This window comes from Magallana gigas, chromosome 1 (genome assembly GCF_963853765.1).
Source record: "Magallana gigas chromosome 1, xbMagGiga1.1, whole genome shotgun sequence".
Classification (NCBI taxonomy): domain Eukaryota; kingdom Metazoa; phylum Mollusca; class Bivalvia; order Ostreida; family Ostreidae; genus Magallana; species Magallana gigas.
Window position 1 is genome coordinate 38,693,599 of NC_088853.1, and position 24,085 is coordinate 38,717,683.

At 31.2% G+C, this 24,085-nt stretch overlaps 1 protein-coding gene across 1 annotated transcript; it reads right to left on the bottom strand.

Moving 5' to 3' along the window:
* Nucleotides 1-1,325: 1,325 nt before the first annotated feature.
* Nucleotides 1,326-19,211, bottom strand: LOC105327090 (multiple epidermal growth factor-like domains protein 11). The gene is made up of 14 exons (XM_066066827.1): nt 19,119-19,211; nt 18,281-18,505; nt 15,974-16,234; nt 12,947-13,081; nt 11,272-11,409; nt 10,970-11,101; nt 9,949-10,086; nt 8,824-8,955; nt 7,030-7,167; nt 6,706-6,843; nt 6,419-6,550; nt 5,737-5,874; nt 5,462-5,593; nt 1,326-3,343 (listed from the first exon to the last, which is right to left on the bottom strand). Exons 1-14 carry the CDS (start codon nt 19,168-19,170, stop codon nt 3,198-3,200), a joined length of 2,037 nt encoding a protein of 678 aa, XP_065922899.1. The 5' UTR covers nt 19,171-19,211; the 3' UTR covers nt 1,326-3,197.
* Between the last annotated feature and the right edge of the window lie 4,874 nt (nt 19,212-24,085).

A 24,085-nucleotide genomic window follows, 5' to 3' on the forward strand; every position in this document is an offset into this window, starting at 1 on the left:
ACTCATTGATAAGCAATAACGAGATACGATGCTGTAAAATGTGACATGAATAGAATAAACCTATGTCATGGTGTTGTCGTTTAACTGTTACACCTTATTTAAACAAAACGACATATATTTATATTCATTATCAAATAATAAAACAGTAATTACAGAGACAATGAAAATAATATAATGACATATCACAATAATGTATATCAGAAACCATATTCATTTCATCAACAATTTAATTACTTATATGTTAAGCATCTATATTTATTTATTTATTTTGTTATTTTTTTTTGGGGGGGGGGGTATCATTTTCATGCAAGTCCACTTATTGTGAATTGTAGACTTATCATTCTTAAAATCATGCAACTGCTTGATCAAGACTTGTTGAATTTCAGAAGAGATCACATATCATATTTAATACATGCACCGTGTGTTAATTGTTTCCTTAAATGTCCCTAGATCAACGCAGTATTTGGATATATCGTCAGTATGATTGTTTCTGCTCGGAGGATTTTTAAACCAGTCTTCCTCGGGTTTCGTTGAGGAATTGTGACTCTGATCTTTCTATCTGCTTTGGACCTTCTTAAAAAAATATCATTAGAATAATACCAATCGTACACTAATCAAACAACAGGACAAAATACCCATATATACACTTAAAAACTACACTATTTACATGTATATCAATTTCTTCACAGAAGTTCCATATCATTTGCTATTTGCATTCTTTTTTTCTATGTATATAATGTATAATTTTCAGTTTTTAAAGAAACTTACTATGAAATTTCTCTCGTTTTCTTTATATTGTAAATTCCTCTGAGCATTCCTTTAAGCAACGTTTACATATATTTACATATATAAGACACCTGGTCTCCCTGTAAGCAAATTGCAAATTGTAAGTGAAGTAAGAAAGACGAAAAGATCGCTGTTCATATTACTACGTTAGATTAAATCATGATAATTGTTTTTAATTCCTGTTCATAATATATTACTGTTAATTATAAAATCAGAAGATTTCATATTTGAACATAGGCAATCACCATCCGAATCCAAAAATATATAGACCTATTCAATTGTTCAATTTGTTCTAATATCGATGCAGATATTTTCTTCATGTACAGATCACCAAGCCTACTTGAGTACATATATCTTTATTAAATTTTCAAGAGAAGAAACAAAACCTGGAAAAAGACAAATTGATTAATATAAATGTACAAAGCTTTTTTATAAGTGCCACATTAGATCATTTAAATATCTCTTATTGTCAACAAAGTCATTAGAGAAAAAAATAGATAACATTAATTTTAAGAATATACCGCTTTCGTCAAAATAATAATTAAGTTGTATTCAAATATTATATTACAAACACCAATACTTTACTTTGATAAATACACATGTAAATATTTATAGAAACTTAAATTTGTTACTATGAACTTCTGCATCTAAAATGGATTTAATTTTTCTTTAAAAGTTAATTTCAACTAACCTTCAGGGTGTTGCGTTTATCTAAAACAACATATATCATTTAAGCCATTGTAAATAATACTGGAAAATTGAAGTAAAACATAATGATATCAACATCAAAGAAAGATATTCTTAAACATCAACAAGTCACACTTGATATCACATTGTATAGATAATCTAACTCTCCATTATATACAAAACATATCTACTTTGGTTTCGTTTTGTAACTTTTGACAACATACGTTTCAGTCGTAGACAGTACAGTACGCAGAATGGTATTTGTTTACGTGCATTCTTCATAATCCTTTTTAATCATCAAGATTTGATACCTTTGCTTCCCAAGTATCACTTTTATTTGATCATGCTTAGAAAAAATATTTACTTACCATACATCTCCGCCATCATTACAATGATATCAGCTAAAATGTTGTAAATTGTTACATTGCGCATTACATGCACCATTCGCGGTCTTCTTCTCTTTTCTATATTTGAATTGTACACGAAATATACAGAACGGTTTGCAAAAAAAAATATTAAAATATTAAATACCGTAAGTTAAATGGATTCGTGTATCAGCGACATATAGTAAGATCAGAATAGAGATTGTAAACATTCATGTATATTATATATGTACTTACCTGCTTTGAGGACGATAGATAGTTTATATTTCCCCAAAACAGAAACTATTTCACCCGGCGACGTCGAGAAAAATAATTGCTATCGATGCATTAACTATCCATTGTCCGGATAGTCAGATAACAGTAGTCTTTATTTATTATGAAGATAGCTTTATTTGTCATCGATTCATGTTTATATATTTAACAAATAAGAGTAATCGAATATTGATTTCAATAAAGCAACTTGAATTACACCAGGCGTTTTCGTATATTAAAATCTAGAGAAATCAAATGTTGTGGGCGTAAAGTTTCGATAATTATACACCATGGGCAGAGAGCATGGAAACTTTTTATGATTAGATCAAGTAGCAGTTTTTTTTTCCTCGTAATTTTTCATAAAGAACATTCACAAAGATTGAATGGAATATTAATGAGTAAAATCACTCAACCCTTCAATACAAGTGGTGTTGATAAATTGTTGAAATCTAACATTAAAAAACACACAGTATAACTCGTTATAATCCAAATACGATAAAACCAATGGTGTGCAACTTACGTTGTTTGATTTTGTTTTGTTTTTGTGACCTTGATAAAGGTATATTACCCAAAACAAACACTACAAATATCATGTCAATTTCCCTTCTATTTGACTTACCTTGATTTTTCTGCACCTTCTTCCTTTTTTATTGACAATTTGAAATTTACATAAGTATTTACAATGCGATGTAAAACATATGAATAATATATCTATCTATCTATCTATCTATCTATCTATCTATCTATCTATCTATCTATCTATCTATCTATCTATCTATCTATCTATCTGTCTATGCATACTTTCAGAGATGTTCTATGTACTCACATATGTTACACAATTCTCCTTGATAACATTTTATCTCATTCAGTAAAGCATGTTCCATTTATACGGAAGTACTAACTTACGCTATTACAATGTATGTTTGCCGCAAGTAAAGCGTAAAAATGTTTATGGTTTTACTACTCGTTTGTAATTGCATCGCGTAATTCCAAAAAAAAAATTACCATATTGTTTTTTTTAGTATGATTTTTTAAGATAATCTTTTGATATTAATAAGTTGCTAGTTTCGTCTGTGCCTTTGTGTTTGTCTACTCACGTGATTTACATAAGTCCCCATCATAACCAGCATCACATCCAGTCAAGCAAGAGCCATTGACTTTGGAGCAATGTTTTACATCACGACAGTGTCCGCATGTTTCATTACATTCAAAACCATACGATCCTTTGTCACATTCTTAAACCGTAAAAAGGAATATAAAGATATTACTGAGAATATTGTTTGCACAATGCGTGATGGCACACAAACAGTATTTTGGTTTAATGTTCCGTAATGCATACAATGGTCATTATGTACATGTACTATGTAGTTTTATGCGTTGCTATAGAATTATCATGATATGCTATGGAAAATGCTATTATAAATTGAATTAAGGACGACGAACCCAAGTCATTTTTACAATAGTGATTTTCACAAAAATCGTATATGAGTTAGAAATTCTACAGATTTATTAAAATAACATAAAAATCGAACTATATTTTACTTTAGGGACCATTTCAAAACTATTTGTGTCTTTTTCAATTGAACACAATGGGAAAAGCGTTCTTGTGGGAGAAAATATATTCTCTTAAAAATTATTCAATAGATTTTCTATCCAAATTAAATGATTGTAACGTGATATTGAGATTTCAATGTCCGTTATAATCATACCTTTTAGCTGTGTGATATATCTGAGCAAATATAATGGGTTCGTCGTATTTGAATACCCAATGACACTCGATGCTATTATATGCAACCACATTTAACCAAAAACACTTTCGATTACAAAAGTTTTGAACATTTCCAGGTAAATCTTTAAAATAAATCAACATTAATCTGCAATTTAAAAAAAACTATTTTTTGGAAACATCCAAAAATGAAAAAAAAAGTTTACCAAAGTGGTAATGAAAAAATGACAATAACAAACCATGAACCATCTCAAAAATCCATTAAACAAAATACATATTCAAAGCAGAGCAACACGAACCTCCAAATAGAGAGAGGTAGGATTAGGTACCTAGTGTTTCTTGTGTTACTTCTCTTTTTCAATTGAACATAATGGGAAAAAGCGTTCTTGTGAGAGAAAAAATATTCTTTAAAGTTGTAAATGATACATAACATGTGTTTTGATGCAAATATTTTCTTCCAAATATACCAGTGTGGTCAATTATTATCAACATGTTATCTGTTCTTATAAATGAAGACATTTCCCAATAAAATTGGAAAATGTCTGCACTAGAGTAACTACTATACATGTGGTATTTCAACACGAACTATAACTGAATTATAATTGATGGGTGATGATTGTTAAATCAATTTAAAAAAAACATTTAAACCTAAATAACACAACTTTAAAAAGCAAAAAATGCGAGTAAAGTGGTGGATATCCTTCGGAACACAGTCAATAGGTGTTTGTAACAAAAGTGTATGCTTGCAATGGAATAATGTCGTATGATAACGTTAAGTATTAATATATATTAAGCATGGATTCATTTAACGTATACACATAAATAAAGATTTGAAAAACTTTTTAAAAAATAAGGCCAATTCGGGTTTTTTAATGAGCGATTTTAGTTTTTATTTAAATCAACTTCCAGAACGGGGTAACCAAAAACTCAGGTTGACTAAATAACATCATGGCGGAGAGTAGAGGGCGAGTTCATCATGCCTCGGGCAAGTACTTTGACTGGTAGAAATGTTGTTTAATAATATACAAAAATACGCATACCCTCGCGTTCTTAGATTTGTTAAACCATTGACAAACTGTAGTTTTATATATCAATTTATAAACCATGATCAAATGATGACATTTAAAACAAAGAAATAAGGCAGAACAAATATAGAGTTTATATAGCAACACAATAAACTGTATACCGAAAAAAGAGTCAAATAAATAGTCATTAAAAATTATATGATTAAACTACGATTCTATATAATCAGAGTCTATTGTTTATTTAATATATCCTAGAAGATCTAAATGTCAAGCTATTTAATGGTGCATTTGTACTTGAATTGAATATATAAACAAACAGATGCCACAAAAACAATACTTTCTTATTAAGAATTAGTTTTTTCTTATGTACAAAAAATATTATGATAAATCTGTCTAAAAAGAATATTATATAGTGGACATAGAGCGAAAACGAATAGAAAACTAGGATATGTTGCAGAATATAGAATATAGAAAAGGATTTTTTTTTTCAATTTTGTTATATCAGCATTTAGCTGTGGATTTCTTTTTCCGATCCAATTGTGATTGCAGTTACCACCTGTTTTAGTAATTTGCCCAATGGCATGTATTATTCTGATCAATACCTTTATTGCAGAAATATCCTACCCAGCCAGGTATACAGCCATAGTCACACAGTCCATTGACATCATTACATCCATTGCATGTGTCGATGCATTTCTCAGAGCAGTCTCGTCCAAAAAATCCAGGTTGGCAACCTGGGGAAAACGAATAAAAGCATTTTTGTTTGACAGTAATAGCATACTAATTACATTTGATCTTTTTATGTATTCTGTTTGTTTTTACTTGTCCATTTACACATTAATATATATGATTGATTCATGGTTACATTTGTACTTACGTGTTTGACACATATCCCCCATATAACCAGACACACATCCAGTTAAGCATGTACCATTAGTGTGGTCACATTGTTTTAAATCATGACAGTTTCCGCATGTCTTGTTGCATGAGACGCCATAAAATCCTATATGGCACTCTGAAATGAGTCATATGATTTAAAATGTACATGGGTTGTTTATGTGAAGGTTTTTTTTTTTCAAATTGTTTATAAATTCGTTAAACGATCGAAAAAAAAAGCCATCACTCGTATTCTAAATAAGACACATGTAAATCTACCAACAGCAAATCGTAAAAAACACATATGTAATAAAAAAAAAAGGTTTACTTTATGATTTTCAAAACTTTAGTGAACAGAAACAAATGGTGCTTAAAAAAAATTGTTATGTATAAGAATGGAAAAAACACAGTTTTGTATACGTCATTGTGACTTGTGTGCTACAGTGTAAAAAATGTTTCAACTATAATTGAATAAAAAAAAAAAAACTTTTATATTTAGTAGCATTTATTTTAAAAGTTTGTACATTAAGAAATAAACAACGATTGCTGAAATTAATTTAAGCAACTGACAATATGCAGCTATCGGAAATATTTTACATGCATAGTTGTATTTAGCTTAAGCGAAACAAATATTGAAGACAGCGAAAAATAAAATCAACAGTTAGAAAATGCAAAAAATGTACCTTTATCGCAAAAGTTTCCTATCCAGCCCGGAAGACACCCAGCAGCACATAAACCATTGACATTAATACACCCTAGACACGTTTCCGTGCATTTCTTCATGCAGTCTTTTCCAAAAAACCCAAGTGGGCAAGCTGGTGTTAGAAAAAAAAAACAAATCAGTAATTGATCATACCTATAATTGTTCATTGAAATGTTCACCAACTTTTTTATGTCAACGTTACTCGTTATCATCTATAAACGTTGTTTGGTTTCATATTGATTTATGCATACATGTACTTATACTTACGTGTTTTACACAAGTCCCCCTGGTAACCATCAGCACATCCAGTTAAGCATGTTCCGTTTCTATGAAAGCATTGGTCAATATCACGACAGTTTCCACAAATTTCTTTGCAGTCAACGCCGTATAAACCGCTGGCACATCCTTTTTTAATTACATTAATGAATTGTTTTTAATTATAAAAATTGCTGATAACGTATAAAACTTTTACATGTATATAATATATCATAAGAAACACGCAAATGCATTTATCATTTACCAGATCGTGTAATTCAAACTAAGAAGTGTTCTTTAGCTACTTCAGTGTTTACTTTGACATTGGATGCTTACTTGTTCTACATAAGTTTTCTTCAAAACCAGCATCACATCCGGTCAAACAAGTTCCATTGAAATTTGAACACTCGTTTACATCGCGGCAGTTTCCACATGTTTCATTACAGCGAGTGCCATACGATCCTTTTACACATTCTGAAACGGTTGAAAAGCATGTGATGCAAATTACATTGACATCTCATAATTTGCGTTTAGTTGAACTGGCACAGACAAGTTTTTTTACCAATAGCTTGAGATACGATTTTTATACAGTATATATTCCTATTTGATAGAAACATGAAATATCGCTAAAATGAATATTGTAATAGTAGAGAAAAAGGTTGATAAAAACATAAAATTTCCAGGGACAAACAATAGCAAAACAAGATCCGGACTCTTTTTTTTACTATTATGTTTGTTTTTCAATAATTGGTGTCAAGTTTTATTCAAGAAACCCGATATAACTATTCATGTATGATTAAGTCAAAATTCACCCTAGTTAAAATTTCATAGAACATAAAAATGCAGAGAAAATGCTTTGTTTTACAAACATTGCTTAAATCATACTTTTAATCCTGATTTTAATTAAACAGTCTTTATTGATGCCTTAAAGTTGATTTGTTTGGAGCATATTTGGCATTGAAAGTTTTATGATTAATCAAAATACGCCTCCAATTTAAAAGACTTGTACAGGCATTACCAAAATGCTAACAGGCAAAAAAATGGAAATTTGCGATTATTAGAGCAAAAGCATAGACACATTCATATGTTGAAATAGTTGTTCATCATGGAATTAAAATACTTATAGCTAACTTGTTCTACATTTCAGTTTCTGTATACGCATTGTTTTTCTTCATCACTGCGAAGCATATCCTCCATTGATGTATGTAAGCCCTGCACATTAGATTCAGAATAGCATGTGAATTAAATTCACAAAAGCACGTGCAATTATTTACGTAAACCCATTAAACTGGTCCCCTTATCATTTTAGAAGATGTATATTTCTGCTCATAGGCAACAGTTTTTCGATGCATCGGAAGAGAAAGTATAACCAAAAAAAGCGCTGAGCTATCCTTAGCACTTTGAATAGCATGTGCAAAAAATGAAACTAGAGGGTTCTTTAGACAAAATGATATACTAAGAAGCTCAAACAATGTAAATCATCTCATATCTCCATAGTTTTATCTTTCTCTTTTATGTATCTTTATTTTTGTTAATACAGCACCGATCTTTTATTCTTTATATCTCTTTTTAAATGAAAAAAAAACCCTGATAAAATTTGGAGATTAAATAGCCTACATTTAATATTGAAAAGAAAAATGAAAAAAAAAAACTTAAACTAAGAAAAAGCATCACAAAAACTTAGTTGCATTCTTTAAACACATGTTTTGAAGAAATTGAAACCCGTAAGTAAGCTGCTATGAGAAATATCAGCTGAAATGAATGTACTCGAAAATCAGTATGCTCAAAACAAAATCTAATATTTTGATAGAATTGGCTTTTAGTCGTCAATTCGAATGACATTAGAAAACTCATTTTATAATTTAAAAAGAAATATGTATATGCAAACTTTAACAATGAAATTTATGAGAAATCATGATAATAATAAAGAACTCATATATCAGTATCAATATTTCTGTATGCCTTGAATTTTGTTCTAAATTTATTTACTAATTACATGTTGATATCAATAAAATGATCATGCTTCATGGCATGCTGATATATAACCAAAAAAAAAGAGCGATAGTTAAGGTTGAGATGGAAGAAGACGTAACCTTATTGAACAATTTCCACTGCTTAAATCGCCCATACCTTTATTACAGAGGTCACCCATCCAACCAGGGATACATCCAGAGTCACACAAACCATTGAAATTATTACATCCTGAACAGGTGTCTTTGCATATCTCCGAACAGTTTTGCCCAAAGAATCCAGAAGGACAAGCTGGATTTTGAAAAGAAACAAAGTTACTGTGTTTATCTTAATGTTCTTTTATTATATACTTTTAAAAAATCATCAATTGTGTCGTTATCAATATCTTTAATCCTATACCCATGTAGGGTTGGATACCGGTACACGGTACCAATACCGTACCGAATAGTTGCTTTAAAAATACCGGTAAAATACCGTTTCATTTAATACCGGAACTAATAACGGTATTTCTGTATCTTTAAAACCTTTTTATACAATTAAAATGATTTTAAAAATCGATTACAGACTCGCTAAAATCGAATTCTCCGGGCATTAAAAGGATAGGCTAATTAACGAAATATGAGCTTTCCCATGCTTAGTACGATCCTTGATTCGACTGCCAATAAATTAATAAATCAATACATAAATTTAAAAAAAAAAACTTAAATACATTTACAATGATAGTGTTTAGTTTTATTCTGACAATAAATGTAAATTAAAAGGCAAAATAGCGCAAAAGTTTTTTTTTTATTTCCGTTCTAGTTTCTGATGTTTCATCAATTAGTGCGACCAAACAATGGCTGACAACCGGGTAAACCCGCTCGGCTGTTTAGTCTCATTTCAGTAGGAAATCAGATGGTGGTGTTTGCAACTATTGCCAGTTATTTTGCCTGGGAAAAGGGGAAAACTAAACATTTGAGAATCAGATTCAATTTATTTGTCTGTTAATCTTTTATTAAAAGATTGAAGCATAAACAAAGTTTGTAAACTCATATGTTATTGTAAATATATTATACTATCTTTATAAATTCTAACACTGAAAGATCAAAAACACCTTTATTGAAAAGAATAATTATCATTCTCATTAATTGAGGCCTAATACCGTATCGTTAAAAATACCGTATCATTTCAAAAATACAGGTATGGTATCGTACCGTTTCATCCTTAATGGTATCCAACCCTATACCCATGTAAACGTGCATATACATGTGTATGTTATAACTATCTGGTGACATATCTACGTACGTGTTTTACATAAATCCCCCATATAACCAGCACTACATCCAGTTAAACATGCTCCAGTAACATGGTCACACTGGTTTACGTCACGACAGTTTCCACACGTAAAATTGCATGCAGCGCCATAGGATCCTGATGGACACACTGAAATATAAATAAAAATATGGAATACCACAGGATGAATCTTTGCCATTTGTCAACTAAATGATAACTGAATGGTCTGTAAAGTTGACTGAATGGCGCACATATGCCATTCAGTCACATTTTAGCAACGTTTCAGTCACCATTCAAATGACCTGATGGCAGAGATTCATCCTGTGTATATGGATGTTTTTTAAGAGAAGCATGTAACCTGATATGCCAGTTTCAACAGCATGGTTTAATGAGTGTCTTGAAACGGCCATGAAACAATGCATGCTGTAGATCACAAAGACGGTCACACAATGTAAAATACTGATGAAAATTGTAGATTAGAAAGTGAAAATTTTCAGATATTTTGAAAGAAAAAAAGATCGACATCCCCCCCTCCCCCCAAAAAAAGAGAGAGAAAAGACTCAACAGATGCAAAACATACTCAGTGTTATACTTCATACACATTTTTTTTAAAGAAATGGAAACCAGTATGCAATGTGCCATAAGTTATGTCAGCAGGAATGGATGTACTCGACAATGAGTATGCTGAATACAACATCTAATATTGTGTTAACATTGGCTTCTAGTTCCAAAGGAAAATATATTAGAAAATCCATTTTATAATTTATAAAAAAAATAATATGCAAAAATTGATAATGAAATTAACTAAAAAATATCGAAAAAAATAAGAACGCATAAATAAATATTATTATGTCTGTGTAGCTTAAATGTTGTTTTTAGTTTATTTCCCAATGTTGATATTGATAAGTGATCATCCTTCATAACATGCGGATATATCACAAACAAAACAAAAAAACTATAGTTACATTTATTGTTGAGGTTGAATAATACATAACCTTATTTAACAATTTCCACTGCTAAATATCACAAATACCTTTATTGCAGAGATCACCCATCCAACCAGGGATACATCCAAAGTCACACAAACCATTGACATTATTACATCCTGTACAGGTGTCCTTGCATATTTCCGAACAGTTTTGCCCAAAGAACCCAGAAGGACAAGCTGGATTTTAAAAAAGAAACAAATTTTCTCTACTTTTCTTGAAATTCTTTAATTTTATTCTTTTCAAGAAATCACCCAAGGTGTTAGTATAAATTGCTTTAACCGTATGTCTATGTATACGTTCATGTGCATGTTTATGTTGTAAATTATATGGTTACATATTTACGTACGTGTTATACATAAATCCCCCATATAACCAGCACTGCATCCAGTTAAACATGCCCCAGTAACATGGTCACACTGGTTTACGTCACGACAGTTTCCACATGTCGCATTGCATGCAGAACCATAGGATCCTGAGGAACACACTGAAACAAATATAATTATAAAGAATATATGGCCGATATTTAAGAAAAACATGGTACTTGATATGCCAATTTCCACTGCATGGTTCAATGACTGTAGTGCAACGGTCATTAACCAATGCATGATGTAAATGTATATTTATGAGACACACCAACCCCCGTTCACAATACCCACTCCCCCCCCCCCCCCCCAAAAAAAAAAAACACACAAAAAATACAAACAAACAAAAAATAAAAATAAAAAACAAACAAACAATAGAAACATAACAAAACAAAAACGAAATCAATTTCAATGTGCACTCACAAGAAGTTTCTATTGCATTATAAAATTATTATTACTATTATAGTGATTTTTATATGGCAGTAATCTTACATTGTTTGGATCTAAATAGTGTACATGTTTTCAGATTCGCAACATAAGCATATTTTTGGCAGCTATATTAGATTAGATACACCAAAAGTCATCAAGAGCTATAAGTTGTAACCAAATTTCGGTCGGTCATACGTACACATGTAACATATACAAATATTTCCAGACCCGACAAACTTGTTAACTCAACATTCACGCTTCAACGGCAACAACAGTAACAATATCACGATTGATTGATATCGGTTTTATAGACGTTCCGTGGGATTTGATATCTCGGACTAAAATGTTTGCGGCGACCAGCTGGAATTTTGGTAAATGAAAACAATGCTAACAAAACAGATAATGTATTGATCATTTAAACACAATCTTTGTTAATAAGTTTTACTCCTCATTTTTATCTATTCTATAAATGATGCAGCGATGTATAGCAACTTGGCAATTGTTAATAACAAGTATATCTTGATTCGTACGTATTCTGTATGAAATTTTACAATCACTAGATTAATCCTGAAGATCTTTTAACACTACTACATGTTTATCATTAACATTTTTTATCCTTTCGTATCGTGTAATATGATATCGTAACGTGCACGAATACTGTTCTATCGTGTGTTAATCCAATTCTATAATACACTCCTTTTTTGTATTTTTATTTCTGTTCATGCAGCTCCTAAATCTACTATTCCATATAAACTTTTTTTATATCCAAAATGAAAAAAAAAGTGATGATGTTCGAATATCAAATGCCGTAGCATTGTAGACATTTTTATTCAAAAAAAAAATACGCACACACAATATTTTTCTGTGAAAACATTACAAAATGTAACCCATACACAAGTTGTCATGAGAAATGTCAGCAGAAATGTATAAACGCTTAATCGAAATCTAAAAATATATTTCATTTGATATCAAAAGGGTTATAAAATAAAAGATTTTAATGCTTTTTTTCATTTTTAATGATAAAAACGCACATGTATCTTCTCTTTTATTATACACAATTAACAAAACCCTGACAACTTATGCATACTTCCGAAAAAAATCAAATGTCTCCAAATTTGATAAGCTCTACAAATGCTTTGTAATTATAGAAAATACGTGAATTACCCTAACACATGCATGTACATGTACAAGTAGAGTTCGTAATGTTGGTCTATTGAAATAATTTCTTACCTAATTCACAGTGATGGCCTTGGTACCCAGGTTTACAACACTGGCTATAGCCCGTCTCTATGTGACAGTACTGACAGTTAACGTCTGGACAGGGAATGGAGCAGTTAGATCCGTAAAACCCTGTTGCTGGACATCCTGTACATCAAATGTTAGTCATTACTTATGTTGATTATAATTAAATTATTCTAAATACATAAGATAAGAGAGGCGTTCATTTATGTGACTTTGTATATTTGAATGCATGAAAGTTCTACAAGACAACCAGAAACATATTACAGCATTTTGAACAAAAGAGTTAGATTCTTAAAGCCATGTTGCTGTACAATCAAGTGTTTGGTTAATCAAACAACTCTTGCTATGGTCATACACTTTGACTATATATAATGTGTTTTATTTACACAAACAAGTTTAAATCGTTTATACATGTATCTGAATTTGTAAGGAAACTTGGGATGCGTTTTATGTGACTGGGTGACTCTTGAGAAAACCGCAGGGGTTCAAAGGGTTTTAATATTAATAGAATCATTCATCATTACGAGTGTGGGATAGTGAAATTCCACCGAGAGGACAAGATTCACGGTCTAGGACGAGGCTCTGCCGAGTCCTAGACCGTGAATCTTGGCCCCGAGGAGAGCCTCGTCCTAGACCGTGAATCTTGTCCCCTCGGTGGAATTTCACTATTCCACACGAGTATATAATGAATGATTATTTTTCTCGCATTATATTATCTTAAAAAATGATGTTTTGGTTGACAACTTTCTGTTATGACGTTAAAAAGATTACTTTCGGTTTATCCCTCCGCGTGCTTCAAATAGTGCAAGTCAAAATGAGAGCATACGACAGTTTTTTAAATTAAAATATGATAAATTGTAATTAATTAAGCAACACAATTACTTAATGGATAACATAAATGCACCATTTTGCATTTCCCTATAGCAGGCAACGTTTGTTTACGTTTTAAAACGGCGTAGTAATACACAGTGTAAGACAGAAAAATCTCACACTGCTGTCTCACACCGGACAAACCGATCCCACACCGGTGGTACTGTGAGAAAATTGTTTGTGATTGTTAGTAAATTTACCCCGCGAAATATTTATTTTGAATGTATCATGTTTCCATTTATTGACAATAATGATTAGATTGATAAAAAATATGCATAAGAAATACTCATAACACAACTGTTTAACAAAAAATATTATCATGTACTTGACAACATTGTGTAATGCTTACTATACGTTTACATAATGAAATAAAAACATGTAACTGAAGAGAAGTATAAATAAGCATGAGTTGAAAGTATATCGTAGCACTTCATTCTCTTTGCTAGCTTATAGTATAGCAGATTTAAAAAAAACAAACCAGACACACTAGTGATGCATGCGTGATAGACCAGTAATGGGTCACACCCTCATTAAGCCATTGTGGACCGAAAACCCTAGCCAAGATGTCATCAACGTAAAAGGGTTTTTATGTAATTAAAAATCTTAACACAATGTACAGACATTCATATAACGCAGTGATGCTAGAAAATCAATGCATATTCACTACACGACTAGCATACAACTCCGTCTCTCATACTAAGTACTTGGACAGCAGGGTCATGCATTTTATAATATGATATAGACATCATCGTCTACCATACATTAAACTATGCCAAACATGTATTTGCTTTTTTATCTTAAGTAACACGACAGAGGGATTTAGAGATAGAATACACAAATCGAATAAACAAGCCTACCACCTACGGAACTATTTTTTAAAAAAACACAACACCAAATAACAAATTGTATTACTATACTTTCATGTTAAATACCGAAATCTGATTGGTTTATACGCAGTTGATGATCCTTTATATTACACTAAGCGCTCGCAACACATTTGCCAACGGGTACATTGTAACACAACGAATTGTTACATGCATAAAGAGTGTGCTTACGGTTCGTCGTAGAATTCACGTCATTTCTATCTAAAGGCAGTAAACTGTTTTATAAAATTAAGACATTGAGTATAATACAGTAATTAGAGCCTGTTTAGGGGGTTAACCGTTGAATATGACACCCCTTGGTAAAAAAAAAAGCTTCGCGTCGGTTGACAATGCTTTTCCCGGTATCAATTTCAACTGTTACCCTTACAAAGAAGCAATATTCATATAATGTACATGTTCCATTTTTTCGATTTTTTTTAAGGGGGGGGGGTGATTCCGATTTTTAAAAAATGCCACCTTGAACATTTGATTGAACAAGATTTGGTATTTTCTTTTTTTTTCAAATGAACAACACGCGTGACGTTCTCAGATTACTGATTTAATCCGTGGCTTCTACACTCTGGTTTATTGTTTTATGTTTTGAAAATAAAGGTAAACATGTGGCCAAATATGAAAAATATTAAAACAGTTTTCAAAGATTATTGAACATATCAAGAACACTAACCATACACCTCTACTTCACAGAGGTTACTCCATACATTACTATAATAACCGTCAGGGAAGACAACACCAGGTAGTCTCTCGTTGTAGTAGATGACATATTGTCAGTGAAATATACAGTTTGTTTTGAAGACAGAAGATATTGTGTTTATTGTGAAATGATTGCCCTTAAAACACAGCTTCCCCTGTGATCATCCGTGGTATTGTAGACATACACGGATAATCCAAGTAAATTATTACTATACAGTTTGTTGTGAAGACAGAAGGTATTGTATTTATCGTGAAATTATTGTCCTTGAAACACAACATCCCCTGTGATCTATCCGTGGTATTGAAAACATAAATTGCTACTCAAAACAACTTACTGGTTTTTTTTTTTAAAGGGAGAGGGCAAACATTCAGAAGTTAAAATAAACACTTTAAATGACTGGGTAGAATTTGATAGATTTATTTCAATCAACAACACTGTAACTTTAATGATTAAATCCACAAGGTATGCACACTGTTTTAGTGTTCTATATTTTGAAAAAAAAATGTAAATATGTTACCACACATGAAACAAATTTCAAAGGTTATCAGAATTATAAAAAAAACCGCTTACCATACACTTCTACTTCACAAAGTTGAATGAAAACAGATTTAAGATAATCGTCAGGGTAGACAACTCCTGGTAGTCTCTCGTTGTAGTAGATGACATATTGTCCATGAACAAAGCAGTTTGTTGTGAAGACAGAGGGTATTGTGTTAATTGTGAAGTTTCTGTCCTTAAAACACAACGTTCCCTGTGATCTCTCTGTGGTATTGGAGACATACACGGAGAATCCAAGTAAATCATCTGCTAGGTACGACCGAAACCTGGAATCTGTACAAAACGTTATCGATCCAGTGAAAAACAAGTTTATTTAATCTTTTTTACAATATCAACTAAAACATTGCTAAATATCATCTGCACTATAGGCCCAACATATTACACAATAGCCATGCACCTATCAATTAAAATAGCTAATTGTCTAACGCACATTTACATGGAATGCATTTGTAAGTTTCATATATTTGTCGTTTAAAATAACAACAACACCATCATTTATAATAATATCAAATTTAATGGTGGGGGCTAAACTCTGATTATTCTCTTAGAAAAAAAAATAGTTACGTATTATTAAACCATTTCTATATATAAACAATATTATGATACCGTTTTTTTTGAAGATTTTAACCGGTATTTTTTAACAACACTAGTTGTATAAAAATGTGAATTAAATGTGCTGGACAAAGATTTAAAATCAAGAGTAATATAATATGTTCAGCAGCTATTGTATATGATTGTCGTTAGAAAGAATTGTCAGGGAAAAATATAATATTTGAGTGATTAGAACGTCCTTGTTTAAAACTATATACGTTTATATGTCATAGCAATACGATCGTTCTAATTAATTGGAATTCATTCAGTGTCATATATTGCGTGAGAGAGTGTGTGGCGAAAAGGGCGGTCTGAACCATCTCTTAAAAGCAAAGTACATATAATCCAAACAGTGAAGAACATAAAAAGGCACCTAACGTCTTCTTGTTTAACAAAATATCACCTGAACCGCAATAAAAAACATTAAGGTTCACCAGTATATACATGTATAATGTTATTGATAATCATGTTGGGTAGATAACATGAAACATTTCTCAATTTAATCTAAAATTCCTAATCCCTTTAATATCTGACCCTGAAAAAAAAACTTCATATGATTTAGAGGAGCTATACATACGAATGTTTCTTTATCGTGCTAGCGCCTTCTTTAACACAATACCTTGTATTGGAAATCATTGGTTTGTTTTAATAAACACCAGGATATTTGTGTCATAGAGATCATTTTCAAGAATAACCTATACCTAATTGTCGCTCATTATTCGAAAAAAAAATATGTTATTAACAGAGGGTTAAACTCAAATCTGACCATTCAAGTGTCACTCTAAAACACGTCAAGAAGTATATCGTGACTGAAAGAATCATCTCTTTAAATCAAGTACTTTTATCTGGTCGCCATGTTAGTCATGGATAGCTGTTGGAGATTGTTTGTGTTAATCTGCATTTAGGGGGTTAAAGTATACTTGAATACAATCTGGAAAAGATTATCATTTGATTTCTATGTTGTCTACCTGCTATGATTCGATAAATTGCGGTTTCAGATGGAAGACAAGTCTGCTTTGTTACAACTTTGCGCGAATTGTTGTCGTATAATTTTGATAGAATTGCACATTTTCGTTATTACACAATCTATGTTTATGAAAACCCCATGCCGTTCATACCTTTACTATTTTATTTTAGGTCATGCTTTGATGTATTTTCATAAATGGAGAAATGACAAAATCGTCAAATGAGATTCAGAACCTTAAGGTCAGATTTTTGGCATAAAGTTTTTTGGTATTTTACTAAAGCTACATCCCATTCAGTTCACTATACTTAAGTCTGTTATAAACATTAAATGATTTTGTCGGTCGAGTTTTATAACTACAGAAGGACAAAGTTCATAGGTTTATACTGTCGTGTTAAGAAAATATAAATAATTTCGTGAACAAATATTTACATTTTGTATGTGGTTATTATAAGTGTTATTTATACCTAAAATTTTAATTTAAAAATTGTAAATGTGTTTGATCTTTTGTTTTAGTTACATGTACTGTTCATGTTGATTGCAGCCGTTGAAACAGTTTAATTTTCTCCAGTTTCTATTACACTAAACCAATAATTTTCTGTTCGGTATTGCGTCTTTCAAACTAACAGGGATAACCATATGACGATTTAGTAATCTGATAAAACCCAAATGTTATCATGTAAATAAAAAAACGTATATGCGTGATGACGGGTTAACACTACAGAATATATCATTTTCAAGATACATATTGACTCTGACTATACCATAGTTGTCCGTCCTGAAGTAGATAATGATGTGATGTATACTGTGGATACTGGTCAGGTTCACCCACCAGGTGGCGGTATGTTTACCGTAATCTGATACAGCACATTGACCACTCCAGCCCAGGTCAGATTTACGTCCGTCCACAGCGTTACTGGCGTTATATCTGTCGTCACCTGGTATCGCTGGATACTGCTGGTATGCTGGTTTGTTGAGGGCAACGTTAACTGTCAACAAACACACAACCCCATATAAACAACATTATTTACATTTACATTATTGAGTGGGTTCATTTAAACTAACATTTACTTATGAACGATCTTCATAAACAAAAATAATTAAGGTAGGATTTAATTTGATTTGTCCGAACAGTTGTTGTCATTTCATGTTTAAAAAAAATATAATCTTATAAATGTTTTTTTTTTTTTTTTTTGGTATAAAAACCTAAATGTATCAAAAACATTATTTTATATGAATACTCTACCGAACCATAATTAATGATGTTCTTTTTTATCCTATTATATATATATATATATATATATATATATATATATATATATATATATATATATATATATATATATATATATATATATATAGTTTTTTAAAGCATTAATTTCGGTAATGAAATGTAAATATTGTTTGTGAAAATACCAAACAAACAGTATTAAGGAAATAAGTGAACTAATAATGAAACTTATATAACATACTAGTGATGAACAATATTGGTAGATAACCGCCTCAAGTGGAATGTTGTTTATGTAAAAGGGATTATTACATTATATACTAACTTTTTAATTAAATTTCAAACAACAATTGCATTATACGAAGTCAACTCACCATGAGCCTGTGAACTCGCAAACACTACTATCAATAAAAACATGGACAACATATCTTAAGGTAAATCTATCTAGTGAAGTTTAATTATACTCGACAACGTATATGATTATGCCGGAATATATTTCACAGTTACTCTTTTATGTGGAAATTAATGAAAAGAATTACCGGATACAAAAACTTCAGATAATATCTAATTAGTATTATAAAAGGATTGGCAAGGAAACATGAATGTTTGAGGAGATTGGCCAAGTCACCACCGGTCTCCGGTGACTTAAACTCAAACGTTATATACAAGCATCCTTGAATATGATAACAGTACTTGCGGCACTTGTTAGCTAAACACGTTCATAGAATCTCTCAAAAACTTATTTCGATGTGATGTTTTTTTTACGTTTTGATTTACGTTCTATAAAAATAATAAAGGTTCACAGTCGCCTTTCCTAGCACATGATCTATGGCTAACGATAACAAAAGCTTTGTAATCAGTGACCCAGTTGAAATGCAGGTCGTCATAAAACAAAACTGACAAACAATAATCAAACACAAACGAGCTCGATATGCCCTAATTGAAAGCTTTATTCAAAGGAAAAGATAATACTGAATGATTTGCGTTCATGCACGTCAATCATTACAAAATTATTGAGTCTATTTCAGAAGAACTTCTGGCTATGAAGAAAAAAGCATTATGGAAATCGAGTGAGTACGCATTGCATATAGCAAATGGAGATGTTTTTGTTATATACATGGTGGAATGATTGTAAAAAATAAAGAGAGTGGTGTCAGAGAACAAAAAATCGGCTGAAATTAGAAGGTTATGGCAAAAAAATGATATAAATGGTCGCAAAATGAACCAATGAACCAATTACATTGATTATATCATAAATAAAACTATGTTTAGCTCCTTTAAGCCTATTGAGCTTACATAAGACCTAATTTGGTTTGTATCATCTGAAGACAGCATGATAATGCTTACAAGAACCAAACACTTGCAATTGTATCTAAATAATGAAACATCGATGACCTTGTTTAAATAGTTGTATAAACACATTTAATGTTACAGCTGTGATTTATAGGGTTAACATCAAGGTCATACAGTGTTAAAGTGTTTATCAAGCTGTGTAATTTGGATTGAAAGCAAGTTGCAATAATGCTATGGTTTACATTTAACTGAAATGTCTCCCATTTAGGTCTGTACGAATTATTGAAATAATATTAGTTTAAACTACTTGGGTTTCTTTCTGTTATGTAAACATTACTATAGACTGTACGGCACAAAAGTCTTATTAAGCAGCATTTATCAGGTCAGCAATGCATACTGTATATGAAGGATTATATGTCAAAAAGCCATTGTGTTCAAACTTGTCCAGTTACATGTATTTAATATTCGTTATTTCAATAATAGTTCGCACTACGGAAATTTAGAAATAGTAAAAATTTATCCTTCTTTTCCGATTATTTTTTCAAAGTAAAACAGTTTTAAAAATATGTGCATCTTTGTTTGTTCTATGTGTGTCTCTCTAAAGAATTAGAACTTAGTATTAAATCAATGTTTAATAATGGAATAACCCGACACCCCTTTCCAGTAGACTCTCTCATTTGTATATAAGTAAGATACCCTGAGAGCTGGTGTCAGAATAGAGCCGAATCTGTTCTGTTTTCTGGTGTTGTTTATAAGGGTGGTCTTAAACCACAATACTGACAGTTTGTCAGGGAAGATAGCAAGTGCCATGGTTGGGTCCTGGATAGCGCCGACATGTCCTTGGTACTTGCTATCATTTTAGCAGAAGTTAGGTTTTCCTCCTTTATTTCTAATCGTTTGTTTCTTGATTCACTCTTGTTTGTATCCAGAATAGGGACATTTTGATATTACATATAAATCGATTTAGGCCTTTTTTTAACATTGAAAAGCAAAGAAGCGACTGGACTCATTTACACATTACATTAATTGGTGGCAGCGGTGACCGTTTCTTTGTTTCATTTTATTTGTGCTTCATTATTTGCTTTTATTAGGTTGATCTGAATTTTGACTTTCCAAGGTTAGAATGTTTGACATGACATCTTGAGTGAATGATTTGATTAATAATGGTGGATGAGATATCTAGGCTAAAGTTCGAGTTGAGAGATAAACATTCAACACCAATAGTTGAACGGCATGTTCGCATACCATATGCCTTGCCAAAATTTAAAAACCAGAATAAATACCTAAAGGCAATCCAGAGTGAGAGGGTTAACCGTTTAGTAGACCATGATGGTTTGGCTAGTCATTTGGAAGGTCAGAGAAATATAGCATACCAAGACAATTATGGATATGAAATGACACGTCAACATTAAACAGACACAAACATTCAGAGTCATAGACATGTGACACGCAATAATGAAAACGTGATGACATGTGATGTTCAAAGAAACAGGACCCAACATGTTGAATTGCCTCATAATGTCGACCAAAAACGACATTTTATCAATCCTGCAACATTTTATGGTATTACAAATTGGAATTACTTCAAGTCACACTTTAAGGTTTGTGCAGAGTTGAATTGCTGGTCAGTGATTAAAAAAGAGATGTATTTGGCAGTATTTCTTACAGGAAACATACAAGGTGTATTAGGAAACTTGCCATTAAATGACCAGCATAATTACGATGTGCTATGTACAGCATTACAGCAAAGGTTTGCACCTACAAAACAAACCAAATAGAATTGTAAACAAAACTTAATTTTAGGAGAGAAAACAATAGACTGTGGAGCGAGAGTAAGGGCAAGACGGTCGTAGGCTGACAAATCTAACATACCCAATCACAACAATTGATCAGTTGATCTCAAAGATATACTGGCAAAAAAACAGTTCATATATGCATTGAGAGATCGTGACGTAAAACATAAAACGGATTTGAATGATGTTGTGCGTAATGCATTTGAGTTCAAGGCTTTGCCTAGTGCTGACAAAATTATGCATGAAAGCCAGGTGTGGATGCATGTCAGAGCAACGGAAAAAGACATCAGTGATTTCAAAGAAAGTCATACTGAAAAGGTGTTAAAAAATATAACAGATGTTTTCAACTCATTAAAGTGAAAATTTAAATGACCAAAATTTAGTCAAGGATGACATTTTCGTCCCGGCTAAGGTTGTTTCAGATTACCGTTGTAAATTCTAGTTTGAACTTGTTTTTGTACTTTTCATGTAAATCAGTTAACCTGAATGGTAAACCTGTTTCACATTTTAAAAGAAAGAAAGATTTAGCCATATCAAAGGTTCTTTCTATTTAACATTATTTTTAAATATAAACTACTAATTTGAAAGATATTTCAGTTGTAAAATCAGGAATTTAATGAAGCTGTACAAGGAACACGCTAATACGTGGAAGTTTATAAAAATTAAACTTTAAGCAAGAAAAATATAAATACATGTACTATTTGTACCATTCTTACAGAACCGTTTTCACAATATATGATATCTAATTTCAACACTGGTATCCATGAATATTTCAACACACGGAAATTGTAAACTTGATCTGTAATTTGACATTTTGAAGCTGTTCAGCAAGTTTTGTATTATTCCTCAAACGCATAAAGAAAAAAAAATTGTGGAAAACTGAAGTGGGAGAGACAGACAGACTGACGGATGCAGATCAGATGAAAGCTTTTAAGATTACTCATACGTATTGTAAATAAACTAAAAACCTGCACAATCTTTTGGCATTTTAATCTGGGTAAGATGTTGTCCGACAGCTATAATCGAATTTTAACATAAAAGTAATTATCTTTAATGTAACTAAAAATTAACTTAAGAAAACAGAAACAAACCTGAAATAGCAAAAATGATTTAGAGATGTATTAGGCATTGTATCATGTAAATGGGTTAAGTGTTAATCTTACTATTATACTTAAGGTCAAGATCTAGTAAATGATTCCAGAGTGTATTTATGTTGCTAGAACTATTAAGTTGTTAACTTATTTAAATAATATTTTACCAACACTTTACGGCTTGAAAGGAATTATGTAGAAAAGTAAACAATTTCTTTACATTCTTTATTGAATGATGGGAAAATTAATTCTGATACTTTATTTTCATTTTGACATCATTTTAAAAAGGTAGATAGTTTATTAAATTCAATTCCCAATAAGATTTCCGTTCCTTAATATTTCATTGAAAATGACAGTTTAAAACATGGTTTTTTTTTTGTTTACCATAAGTTGTAGCCACGGTACACCATACAAACAAAGCTATTGCTATAAAACACCATTTAAAGAATGTATATCCTAAATCTTATAAACCTGTAGGACCTTTAATTTACCTGATCTTGACCTTAAATTCCATTGATCAATTTAATTGTTCAAACACTGTAAAAAAGGTATAATTTTCAGATTAAGGTCAAGATCTAGTAAATGATTCTAGTGTCATTTTGGTGCTAGAACCAATATGACGTCATAATTGATTTGATGAATCTTTTCTCGTATTTTACGGCTTTAAAGGAACTATTTTGAAAATTAGAAAAAAAACAATATTTTGACATTCTATATTCAATCACGGGAAAAGTAATCCCGGTACCTATATTAAATTTGACATCATTTTGAAGAGGAGGTCAAGAGCTTGGTAAATGCCATTTTTGGAGAGACTCTAGGCAATCCAAATATATTTCATTAGTCAAAAATGAAGAAAACTCTGGGTTTTGCTAATTTTATCCTTAATATTTAATAGAAAATGGTTATATAAAACATACCTTTTCATTGTGTTTACCATACATTTAAGCCCCGGTACACCGTATGAAACAAAGATATTGTAATGAAACACCATCAAAAGAATTTATATCTTGAATTACATTAACCTGTAGGCACCTTTCGTTTCCTAGATCTTGACCTTAAGTAAGATATATTATTATATATTGTTTTAAATGTGTGTAAAGATGGCCTTAAATCAAATTTTGCAAAAAGCTTATAATGATTTTGTTTTTAATTTTACATTTTTTC

Bases quoted from the DNA above. Each gene is read 5' to 3' on its own strand.
- LOC105327090 (XM_066066827.1), bottom strand. From the start codon at position 19,170: ATGTTGTCCATGTTTTTATTGATAGTAGTGTTTGCGAGTTCACAGGCT. The intron at 13,082-15,973 runs GTAAGCGGTTTT...TTTGATGTACAG, and splicing joins TTGTGAAGTAGAAGTGTATG to GATGTCCAGCAACAGGGTTT. The intron at 5,594-5,736 runs GTAAGTACAAAT...CGTTTTCCCCAG, and splicing joins GGGGGATATGTGTCAAACAC to GTTGCCAACCTGGATTTTTT.